Source organism: Diadema setosum, chromosome 15, assembly GCF_964275005.1.
Source record: "Diadema setosum chromosome 15, eeDiaSeto1, whole genome shotgun sequence".
Taxonomy (NCBI): Eukaryota; Metazoa; Echinodermata; class Echinoidea; order Diadematoida; family Diadematidae; genus Diadema; species Diadema setosum.
Genome location: NC_092699.1, coordinates 23747333 through 23760610, shown reverse-complemented (window position 1 = coordinate 23760610; position 13278 = coordinate 23747333). Strand labels below are relative to the sequence as shown.

Below are 13278 nucleotides of genomic sequence, written 5' to 3'. Positions count from 1 at the left end.
TGACAAAAAAAAAAAAAAAAAGCTTTCTTGTGAAACATAATTTGTTTCTTCTAAAAGTGTAAACTGACTTGTGCTGACTGTTCATTGGGTAATCACTTGGCTTATTTCTTTTATTTATTGCTCAAGGTGTAAAATGTCCGTTCACATCTGTTTTTGTCACATCCACCACATCCTCCAGCTGAAATTTTAAATGTAAAAGTTGGACACTCACAATGTTAATATTAGGTGTGTGTATGTCCCCCAACATAAGCATTATCTCCATGAAATATTACACATCCTGAATGAGGAAGTGTAAAACAAGAGAAACTTTTTGAAGTCATTTACTCTATTTCACACCATATTTTTCCTTCAAAGCGGTACAATTTTCCAATAAATCCAAATAAGAACACAAAATCTGGCTCAGAGTTTGCTTAAATATCACTTAATCATGTTACAGTATTAAATTACCTGTTGGACACATAGTGTGTCAGCTCTGTCCATGGTATCATAGTGTTATCTTTCAGCAAAATTACCTTCATCTCCTATAGAACCATTCATAATATCAGATATTGTAATAATAATTAAGCTCTGGCATTACATTTTCCATTAAATTCACATTCTTGGGAATAAAAAATCAAGACATTCCATCTCTTAAAGAGAACTTGAAATTTTGACCCCTAGGTTGACAAAAAGTGGCGCCTAACCGTGAAACGGGCCTTAAACATTTTCCCACTTAGATTATAATTGAGGCATTCAGTACAGTTGAATGTATTGGAAAAAGAAGACAAAACTTTTTTTTTTCTTCAGAGCATTAGAAGTTATTCTTTATAATAATTTCCTGTCCTGTAATATCAATGCGTAGTACCTTTTTGTTTGTTGTTGTTGTTTTTGGAGCGGGGGGAGGGGGGGGGGGGTAAATAAATGATATTGAATCCAAAGCAATTTTGTTCAAAACTAATTTCAGAGAACATTTGTTGTGTATACTGTTGAAATGAGAATATTTTACCAATTTGCTGTAAAATAACACTTTACCAGATATTTGTGTTAGATTTTCACACAGAGAAATATTCCATGTTAAGAATAATCCACTTACAGTACATGTATATCTTAACCATCAATGCGAGGGAATTAAAATTTGTGTCATATTCCAATCCTAACAATTTGAGCCCAAGGAAGTCAACACAGTTACGTACATCATTAGTATATTAAAATGTCATCCTACTTTTCAATGCGATACATCACACAGTGAAAAATACTGTCTAACGTAGTTGTTCCAGGCACTGTTAACTTAGCAGTCCACCTACACTGTACATGTAGTACTTTCAAAATTCGATTTATAAAACCTCATGGAGAGAGGGAATGAGAATTACAAACTCCAATTTCAACATTAAAACTTCTACAACAAATTGTTGAAAACAAATATAGTACAGTAATACTCTGGACATGCACTGTACTTGCAAAACAGTAACTTTGAATGGCAGCAGTAAACCCCAATGAACACGCCATTACAGACTTTTAGCATTCTACCCACTTGCTACTGCTAGAATGGGCACTCTGGCAAGGGCCCCATTTTTGTGACAACAATACAGGAAAGTAGGCCCAAGTCTTGGTGCACCTACATGTACTGAATGAATGGATGCACACACATCCCGATTTCTCAGCCCACTGTTGTACTCCAGTTCCGATTTGTGAAAAATTAGACTTGCTACCTACGTACATGTAGCCTATACAGTAACTTGTCCAACGATGAGTTGGACAAGTTTAAAGGGATTGTATAGTTTTGGTTGAGACCTAATTTCAGGTTTCTAACATTTTTTGTTGAGATAATGAGAAACCTCTTATGAAATATGAAAGAGCATGTAATTCCATGAGGAATTCAATGTTTATTTGATGAAAATTGGTTTTGAAATGGCTGAGATATCCAAAACAGAGCGATTCTAATAAGTGTGGGACGCACACTATTTTCCAATCGCTTTGTTTTACTTTGCTTTTAGATGTTTCAGTCATTCCAAACCCGATTTTCATCCAATAAACTTTGAATTCAGTCTCTTTAAATGGTATGCTCTGTACTATTTCATAAGTGTTTTCTTGGTATCTCGCAAAAAGTTAAAAGCCCAATTCTCATCTCCACCAAAACTGTACTATCCCTTTAAAAACACTGCCTCAAGTGGGCAGGACATTGATGAAAATTTGAAGGATGTGTGTGTGTTGTTGTTTTAATTTCCTTTAATTTCCTAAGACACACTGGACACACATGCAAAATTTTATGTACCAACATTTCCTCCAAGCGAGAGACCTGGCATTCAAACAGTCATATTAAATAGCAGGATCCTAATTTGTTTAAATTACCTACGATATAAACTACGTATGTACAAAGTTCTGTCCATTGCTTTCATTTGGTGCCTTTATTGTTGCACATTAATTGCTGTACAGGTAATATCCCATCTGTCATATGACACATACTGTGTCTACAGTGTATAACATTATAGATATCTTTTTGAAAGGTTGTTATTGAAATAAAATGCGACCAGATTATAATGACATATTTGCACGGTTGAAATTATGAACTTCATGTGCATATATTCATTCTATAATATAATCAACGTTCAAATCAACTCTTGTCTGTTTGCTTATTATTAAAAAGTTATTCTTATAAAATTATATGCATAATAAGAATGCTTCAAATCACACATTATGCTGTTATATGCATAATAAGAATGCTTCAAATCACACATTATGCTGTTATATGCATAATAAGAATGCTTCAAATCACACATTATGCTGTACATCAATGTTTACAGTCTTATATAGGGCCTACTGTACAGCGTAGGCCTACACACATTAGTTTTGGACAAGTTAAACCAGTCTTTACTGAACTGTTTAATTTCTTGCATTACAACGTTACCTCAAAGCATACAGTGTACGATAAACATGGTACTGTGCACATTCACGAGAAAAGGTTTCTATGAGGAAATATGTTGCAAGGACTCCATAGAAAAGGAAGTGAAATGACTATTCGGTTACAAACTGTATTCTTCCCTGTGCAATCTACAATGTACGTGTACACTGCATACTGTACATATTTGTGTCAGCTATCTATGCCATACACTGCACACACAAGAAAACTACATAAATATGTACTGTCCTTGTGCGAAACCACTGCCTTGAGTGGATGAGTAATTGGATAGGGAACAAAACAACACATCAAGTACAAGCACAGCCTGTATACACTCTGCACCGATGCACTGTCAACAAAAAGATAGAAAGATATTAAAAAAACAGGAATATGGATGACATACACTGTACACTCTAAAGTGCTGCCTTCAGAGAGCAGGCATGTTGGCACCAGACAACGTCAGGAAGTCAAGCTTTGAAATAAAATTCCCCCCTCTTTCGTAACAATATTCAATGCTTGCATTAACTTTTTGTATACGACATGTACATCACTTACCTTCATGTATACACTGCATAACAATATCTATATTGATAATGATTTGCCAGTGCAGCAATTTCTAAAAGAGATTTGAATTGAACAGAAGAATAATTTCATATTATCCATAGAACTAGAAGTCATATGGCTTGGAAACATTGACCTACTAAACACCTTACTAAAAATGCTGCAAAGCTTAATTAGCCCCCTTTCTAAATCATTTAAAAAGGAGGTGAAACTTTATGGGTGAAAAAGAAGGCTTTGACCAAATATATTTGAAGCCTAATTGCGGATGTGAACTCCACTTCGTGTTCAAGTTGGCTTTGGTTTAAAAATTAATACAACAATATGTACAATGCGTACACTGTACATGAATGCATCCATTTTTAATTCTTTTTTTTTGGTCGTTGTTGTTATGCTGACATCTGAAAGTTCGCTCAAGACATAATTACACGCACACACATACATCGTACACACACACACACATACAGACTGATCACTAATCTTGTGGAAAGTGTAAAAATAACTGACATGTTAAATCTTAGCAATTAAATCTTGATGCAAAACAGTATTTTTCCTGAATGTTGCAATAATTGTTTTTTCTTTTTTCTTTTTAATAAATGGCAGCCAATGATTGAAAAAAAAAAATCAGCTGAAATGTAAGACCTTGAAAAAGGAAAAGACATGGGTCTAGTGCTGGCTGTCCTTGTATCCATGTGCAATGTGCAGTGTACAGCCCTATCCACTGTGCACTAGCCACAAGCCACTTTAGACTTTCTTTCTCACACAGGAAAGGACAGGAAAGCTTGCACTCTTGATCAAAAACAGAAATCTTGTCGCAGGAATCAAAGGTCATGTGTAATATGGTCATAGGGCCATGGTCTATTCCTCTGGGGATTACAGTGTACGATATACAAGTGTACCCTGCCTGGCAGTGGCAGCCTACTGTCTAGCATTGCACAGTCAGTACAGTACTAAGCCACTTCGCAATGAAAGAGCAGGCACACTCAACAGCCATTATATGTACAATACTCTTTCTGCAAAATAACGACACAAGTTGTATATTATATATTTCATATGCTTCACTGCTAATATACTGCACATTAAACATTCACACTCAGTGATATGTTTTTGTATAAGCTGTACATTTATGTTCAACGATGTACCAGCATAATCTTGCTATCTCTGTAGACTATCTGTATCTTGTGTGAATTACCGAGTATGACTAACAAATTGATTTACAACCTGAAGTAGAAGTACAAAGTCTCTGATTATAAGCTACACTGTATACAATGTAAGTGTGTGCAGATGAACATAATAATGATGCCATTATTTTCATCCAAGACTGAAGCACCTAAAACTGTCCATATTCCATTGACATACAATCCTGTGTACACACAGTCTCTCATTATTGCCAGAACTTGTGCCATTTGAACAAAGGCAAAGCGTAAATATGCTGATTTCAGCTAGGTTGTTATATTTGTATAAACAGGAAGAACGGCAAACAATATTGATTTTAAGTTGTAACATATTCCCTAGCTAGAACAGGAAGACTGATTTGCTGGTTACACATCTTAGGCTGGAAGTCACTTCTGATACATTGTACGGCAAAATACACTGTATTCACAGGGAGGTGGGAAGCCCACCTCCCTGGTATTCAGTAGATGATGAACACGTAACCATGTGTAAGGTCAATAATCAGTACTCTCAGCCCTGTTGCATAAAAGTTGAGATCAAACGTACAGTCAGAAAATCAAATGTAAGTCACTGAATACTCAATTCTGATTGGCTGATATGTTTGATTTTTGCGACTTATGTTTAATCGCATCTTTTCATGCAACAGGGCTCTGGTATTTGTAGTCTGATCATGAGACCACCAATGGACAATATTTCAAAAATAGAAAATTAGAAAGAATGTGAATGACCACACACTCAACCTTCAGGATAATATAACACATCACCACCAGATATTAAGGACTAGTCATAAGTAAGGAAAAATGTAATAACAGGTACAGCAACAAACTCTGCTTTGAATCTGTTCTGGAATCAGCACTCTTTAAAAACAATTGCAAACCATGAGATTCTGTGTTAACTATAATGAACATCCCAAGTATCAGGAGTCTAATAAAGTGATTCTGGCACTAATTGGTTGTATTGTTAATGGATCAGTATCACTCAAAAACAACACGAGGAATTCATACTGAAACAATACGTCTGAATGACAATACATCTTCCATCAGCAAAAGCCATTCACAGCAATGATTGTTACACCTGGGTATCAAGTGGAAGCCAATAGAGTTCCAGTATTGATCTTTGTGATCATAACGTGTTTGTGAACATGGAGGATTAGACTGGGGTTATGCAACTACCAGGAGTACACATAGCTGTACAAACACTGAAAAACTTGATAGAACCCTACATATGTCAACAAAGCTCTCCTCACTGAATAACTGTGATTCTAAGCAGATAGACACGCCATGACGACACCAAGGCCATGCAGTGATCGAGATATATTTAGGATTGAATAAAAATGATTTCATGCACATCAAGGAACGAAATGATTTTCTTTCTGCTTCATGTGAACAATTAATTAAAGGTATAGCACCCACCTTCCAGGCATATTTACAGTAACAAAAATTTCTTTTTGAGCCTGGTGGCTTTATTGAATGCATTTCACCTGTTTTCTTCAAATGTATTTCTCCACCTAACATCTGTTTCATCAACACATTGCAACTTTTATATCACATTTGCATAACAACTTGTCTGATCTCATGCAGCATCACCACATATGAATGTTAAGATTCAAAGCTCTTTTGAATATTCCATTTTTTTTTTTCAAATCTGTACATCAGTCCTGTTTTCAAAGTAAATGCATGCCAGTCCAGACATCTCTTCTGACATGTGTATGTAAGGACATGTACACTATACCTCCTTTCCTGTGGTAAAATGACTGACAAATATCATACAATGACAGTGACAACCAATCAAATTGTAAATTTACACACAGATCACCTGTCCGTAAGGAATGCATCATGAACTCCAAGTCAATTTCTAATCTTCAGATTTTAGAATACTCTCCTGGGATCTAGCGTACATTTTACCTGTATACATGTATCAAAAGGTCTTTTTCCTGGTATACCCAAATATTGACTGTTCCCCCATACCAATATCATCAATGTTTACAGTCAGTGGGCTCACCATAACAAAGACAAACATCTAAATCTATGCAGAATATACTTTGCAAAACCAGAAGGGCACTTGCACAACAACTGATTTCACTGATATCTGTCTCCTTTTTATCTAAGTGTAAGAGATCACAAAATTGAATGAACAAAAAGCCATACAACATTGATACTGCATTTTACTGATTTTAGAATTCATTTAACAACAAAAAATAATGAAAAGGAATGGAATGACGGATTTAAAACAATATCTTTTGAAATTGAAAGGACAGATGTACATACCTTGCCTGGATCATCTTTTGATCTTGGTACCTTCATGAAACATTTGTTTAGGGATAGATTGTGTCTGATGGAGTTCTGAAAACAACAAACAAACAAACAAATGCAAAGAGATTGTTTTCAGATGAAAGCCACTAACTTTTCATGGGTCATATGAACAGCAATAATTCTCACCATCAACAAAGTACAGACAATAAAATTCACATTCCCAGGTCCAAACTGGTGCAAAAATGCAAAGAGCTCCATCCAAATACTGTGGTAGATTGAAAAGAATTTTCTGTCTGAAAATGTCTGAAAATGTTGTTGCTTTCATGTAATTCTTTTTAAATTTGCAATGTTACATACAATTGTAAAAGGATGATAGACTTATCAAATGAAATATGGTTTGTAATTGTGCCTGACATGCACTGCAACAAAGAGTGATCATTTGTTTTTATAAAGTTAGACCCTGTTTACAGTGTGGGGGTGGGTTGAACTGCGGCCAAGCCGCGGCCAAGCCGCGGCCGAGCCCAGCCTCAATTGCGAGGCCGGGCCCCGCAATTTTGTCCGTTTACACTACCGGGCTCGGCCGTGCTTTTGATTCAAACCTTTCAATATGTTGTCGTAGTGGGGCTCTGCTTGTAAACAAATGCAATTTGGTATTGTCTGGTTTTCAGACCCTTTGCCAAATGAATTCCGTGGCGACAAAGTCGCCATTCGGACAAAGGCCTTTGCCGAAGGAAAAAATCCTCTGCAGGACAAAACCACCTTAAACTATACTAGTTTTTGACGTTGAGGGGGTTAATATCCTCAACAGCGAAATAATACAGGCAGAGGGTTTGGAAGTCAGACTAAAATTGGCCGCGCATTTGGCCCAGTTTACGTTTACACTGAGAAAAGGCCGGGCTCGGTCGCGGCTCGGCCGCGGCTCGGCCGCGGCCGAGACCACCTCCAGAGCGAGGCCAAATGCGAGGCCAATTTTGGCCTCGCATTTGGCCTTTTGCGTGTTTACACTGAAGCGGGGCTGGGCCGAGCCGCGGCCGAGCCTCGCACTGTAAACGGGGTCTCAGTTAAAAAAGTAAGACCCTTGATCAACAAACAGAAGAGCAGATAATGATCTGAATATAATTTTCTTTGCTAATGAGAAGTTGTCGCATTAAAGACAGGGCTGCACACTAACCCATTTTTTTTTTTTCTACTGGTCCGACCTGTCTGTCGGACCACTAAAGTATCCAGTTTTTCCGTTTTTTTTTTAATGGTCCATTCCTGAAAAAGTTACTGGTCCAACAGTGATTTTTAGTGGTCAGGGACCTTCGGACCAGTGCCAGTGTGCAGCATTGCGTAAGATGATATATATAAAAAACATAAGAGCATACATAAAACATAAGAATATAACATTATATCATGCACCATGATATCCAGCTTTGACTTTAGTGTGACAATAGGACGAGGCTTTCAAGGTACATACAAAAAAAGTATTCAAATGTGATGAAACTGTAATAATTCATTATTTACAATTACATGGTCATGAAACATACAATATTATGAATAAAATAGTTTCAAAATGTGATACACAGTATCTTACTATGTGTGTAATAAAATGACATTCTCATGCAGACTATCTTTCTTCAAAACATGGTCTGCTGTTTTTATATGGCTTGGTTTTACAGAACTTACCTTATAATGCACATTGCTAATCATGCACACTGCATAATACATTTTGTATTTAAGTAATGTGTAGACATTATGCATCTAGCAAGTTTATGTGATTGGCAGCTTTTGCTAAAACAGCCGAGAAGTCTCAAATGAAAACCATCTCATTGGGTTACTGGTCAACAATAGGTCTACAGGTAATAGTAAAACACATTTTCCAGACGTGTAACATAATGAGTGTACCATGTATTTTGGTGAAGACAACTCTTTTCCTCTCCACACTTAACACAATGAGCAGCAATCAGTGTATAGACATGTGAGGAACAAGCTGACAATATCTGATTAACTAATAATGAAAAAAAAAAATGTGCTGTCAATAAAGGCATTTTCTTCAACCATTACACAAATACAGAATTCTCTACCTGAAAGACACCACTTAACAATGATTTTAAAAAGTCTTCAAAAGTTATTTCATACACTTTAAAAAAAAAAAAAATCCCAACCCTCTTTTTATGTCTGTGAAGACATTCTGTAAGAAAACTTCTACAAGTCGGAGAGGAAAACATCAGTTATACTGCCCCACACAGTGCTCAATAAAAGCTCTGAAGATCCTTGATTTCTTATCTAAGACAGAGTTAGCTTGATTGGGGGGGGGGGGGGAGGGGGAAGCAACATGCATAGGGTACATGTACATTTAAAACATACCAGCAGATCTTACACGTAGATGAATCACAAATAACTTTTATCAGCTTATTCATCATGTCATTGGTGTTCATATTACATTAGTGCTTACTCATAGGAGCCCATAAATTACTGTATTCCCAAAGACCACCAAAATATAATCTCCAACAACTTGTCAGAACTTGTCATGTATCTAATAACTTTAATCACATTTTGAAATGTTGAAATCTTTGGAAGGATAGGGCTTTCATGGTCTTATCAATACAATTACAGTAAAATGTACACAATCATTAAATTACAATGTACAGTATGTTGTACAGTTGTATGTTCACGTCCCAATTTGTTACTTGGAAAAAAAAAGCAACAAAATCGGAAGCATTACAGCATGTACATGTACACTTGAATGATCAAAATGTTGAGTGACATACAAAATGTATCTCTGCAGAGCTTGTATCACTAAATTAGAAGAAAAAAAAATATTGATATGGTCACTCTCCCTCATAAGATTCACCCCATTGAGACGTTAGTACAAGTAGCCTCAGTATTCCAACTCTGTTAAAATCTGATTTCAACTCTGCTAAATTCAGATCTACTTTTTTTTTCATACAAGTACCAAGTAAAACATACCTCTTGTATTTATGCATCAAAGCTCTGATTATCAAAATTTAAATATTGGTCATCTTCTCTTCACTGCTGACTTTCTGACCCAAATTGTAATTAAATTGCTTTGTCCTGATATTAAACAAAGCCTTCACAATCACACATAAAAAAAAAAAAATGTAATCAAACATCCGCTTCTGTTAAGACTGTATGTGTATACTTCCAGAAATTCCCAGAAAGGCAAGAGTTCCATATGTCCCCCCCCCCCCCACCATGTATGTATAAGAAATATGATAAAATTTAGGTGGCTTTAGGATTAGGGTTAGAGTTCACTCAGTGAGGATTAATGTTGATCTCGGCGTCCCTTAGGATAACATGGGCTTCAACAGAGTAAGCTCATACATAGTCAATGTAACTCTAGATAATAGTGGGGGGTACTATGTACATATGGAACTCTTTCCATTCTAGTAGACCTTTAGCAAACTTTATGCAAAATACAAACTTGGTCATAAAAATTTCTGAAGCTAATCAAATGCCAATTTATGATAGATGCATACAAACTGTTTCTTGAATACTCAAGAAGTATTATTTAATGTAGAGATTGAGTAAACAATCCCAATAAACGTGAAGCACCGAGATGGTGAAATGTGCAAGTGTGCGGATCTCCACATTTTTTTCAAGACCACCAAGGCATTTAATCAAATGCTCATTGAATAACATTTAATCTAGCTGCCACTGGACCCTCCGAAAGGCAATTCACCCTTTTCTCCTTGAAAAGTACAGTCTACCACTGGGTGTATAGTCTTATTACTGATTGGCAGGTCTGGTGTGGGGTACAATGTACAATGCCCTTTTGAAACATTTCTAGTCTCTACACTGTACTATGCATTGAATATATACTATAAAGTAAAACTCTATGGGGGCATTTCCAGGGCAAGACTCTAATAGAGGGTACTTTTCAGGGATGTCACTTTATTTTGTTTCCATTGTGCATTGCCCCCAAATACTATATGATCTTTCAGAACACTTTTTATGAGAGATAACTTTGTCCCAAAACTGCTTCAAACAAGCAATCTATTATAGGCCTATGCCAAAATAAAACATTTTGGGTGAACATACATATTTTTATTAAATACTGGACAGCATGTCACTAGAATCACCACGCATATAATGAAGGTCACTGAATGCAGGTCAAATTATGAATGCTCAATTAAACTTTGTTTTTCAATTGAATGACCCGATTTTGATGACAGAAGATAATACAGTGTAACAGCATTAAAATTCTATTGCATTTTATTCCACTTCTACGCTACACGCTTATAGGTGGAGAATGTATAATAGATACGTTTACAACATGGACAGATCAAAATGTGACATTATCCGATTTATCGACAAGACGGTATGTACACGTTCACCATTTAAGTCAGCCACCCCCTTCTTGTTGAAGATATTGTTCTTCCTGTTTCTCCATCCGATGACTTAGTGATTGACCGATATCTAACGTTAGACATCTAACAGACAAAACATATGCCAACACTTTTGAGGCGTACGCTAGTTAGAAGAGAGAAAGAGAAGAAGATGAAGATGACACAACCATACAACTTGTGCCCATATTATTGTTAAAGTTACTTACGGCCTACTATTAACGTTAGTTAGCTTCTTCTTTTCTTTTTCTTTTTCTTTTCGCATTTTGATTTTGACAGGTGATGAACACTGATGTAAAAATAACTCTTCTCTGAGACATGTGGAAGATATGGAGCTCATATCAAACATATATGCACAATGACATCCTAAATACAAACCTTCCACCCATTCCCGGCATCCCTGTAGTACGGAAAGTTGTCGCAGATCCACTGATATATTTCGCTCAGTGTCATTTTCTTTTTCGACGAGCTGTTGATAGCGAACGTGATGAGGTTCGCGTAGCTGAACGGTGGCTTCCCGTCCTTCACCGGCTGCTGTTCGTCCCATGTCGCGGTCGTATCCAGTGGTGAACTGGGCGATTTTCGCATAGGAATCGTACCTTTTGACGGGTCTAATGAGTTATTTTGTCCCTGTCCATTTTTGCTGTTCGGCGTATTACCATTTAAAGCTCCTGGTATATTCAGCCGGCCTAGCCAGTCCATGGAAGTCAGGCTGTTGCCCAAGTCTGCGTCCGCCATCTTGCTTGTTTAGTTGCAAGAGCCGCATTACACTCGGCGCATAAATACTGAATTTAGCTCTCACGAATAATCTCCGTTATTCACGCGCAATTTCGCTAATTTGAGTAGCAGTACGATAGATTTGACTAAAATGCTTCCTCAATTGGGGTGTAACCCAGTTTTCGCAACAGATTTCACCCGGACTTTTGCCCTAATTTCAGGTGCGGAAGTACGTCAGCCTTGTAGCGCCACTTCACTACTTTTCGAGCTCCGGACCCCCTGCGAAGACTGCCATGGCAGCGGCTTCCTTCTTACGTCATAGCATGGATCGTAGCGCGAATGTACGATCGCGATGTACTGCTTAGAAGGCTAGATTAAATCATTAAAAAAGGAACAATTATTCACACATAACTAACTAAAAAGATGGTTTTAGTTTGTGCTAATAAGAGCGTGAATCATGATATTATCATACATTTATTGATGCAAATTTTGGGGATATTTTTCGTAGATAAAATCGTATCATCATTTGGCGAAAGCACTGGTTCTGACCGGCAACAGTGCCCCTGGAAGTTAATGCCATTAACAATGAAAAGTTCTCACTCAATAATTTCCGGGGTTCGCGGGGAAGGGGCTGCAACATTTGCCCTCTCCTCTTACGTAATTTGGAGGGGCTCTAATTCATGGATTAGCTCCATGCTAATGCCAAAATCAAAAGAGAAGACGTTAAAATATTGTTGATCTTATGTTCGCCTTGCAGTCTGGAGTGTTAACTTGATAACATTATTATCAAGACAGCACAACCTGGAATACCGGTACTTCTCCTTTTCTTTTCTTTCTTTCTAATCTCCTGGCCTGATCGTCTGGACATACCGCTTCGCTGAAGCGTGAAAAAAAAAAAATCGATGGTCAATGTGTGAAGATTCGCCAAGCACACTGAACGATGCCCCTCCGGTCTGGATGATTAGGCTTGTACCCTATATACTGAGAAACTCTGCCGTTTACTGGTTAACCTTATCATGAAGAGATCGAGATTACGGAATATATTGAATTGACGAAAGATATTTATGTTGTCTGTACTTGTGGAAGGAAGCTAAGTATATCAACTATTATACTGGAAACATTGGCGATAATGACACTCAGGCGACTGCAGGGGCGGTCTGATGCAAAAATGGCAAAATCGACACCGAAGCCGCGCGAGCCGCAAGTCTCGATCATGGGCATTGGTCGGACAGGGTGTCTTGACATCCTCCGGCCCTGTCCTTAGATTGACCTGTACCAGGCCCTATGAATGTGCTAAGGGGAGGGAATTAGACTGATGTCCGGAAAAAAAAAAAAACCCAAAGTAAAAAGTAGT

General features: G+C 37.3%; 1 protein-coding gene across 1 annotated transcript in view; it reads right to left on the bottom strand.

Annotated features, from left to right (window-relative positions):
* LOC140238800 (forkhead box protein J3-like) overlaps positions 1–12018 on the bottom strand; it is a 45847-nt gene extending 33829 nt beyond the window's left edge. The window contains exons 1-2 of the mRNA XM_072318697.1: positions 11586–12018; positions 6874–6948 (exon numbers count right to left, since the gene is read on the bottom strand). Coding sequence (XP_072174798.1) covers positions 6874–6948; positions 11586–11945 — 435 coding nt within the window. The 5' untranslated portion in view covers positions 11946–12018. The remainder of the gene's footprint in view (positions 1–6873; positions 6949–11585) is intronic.
* Between the last annotated feature and the right edge of the window lie 1260 nt (positions 12019–13278).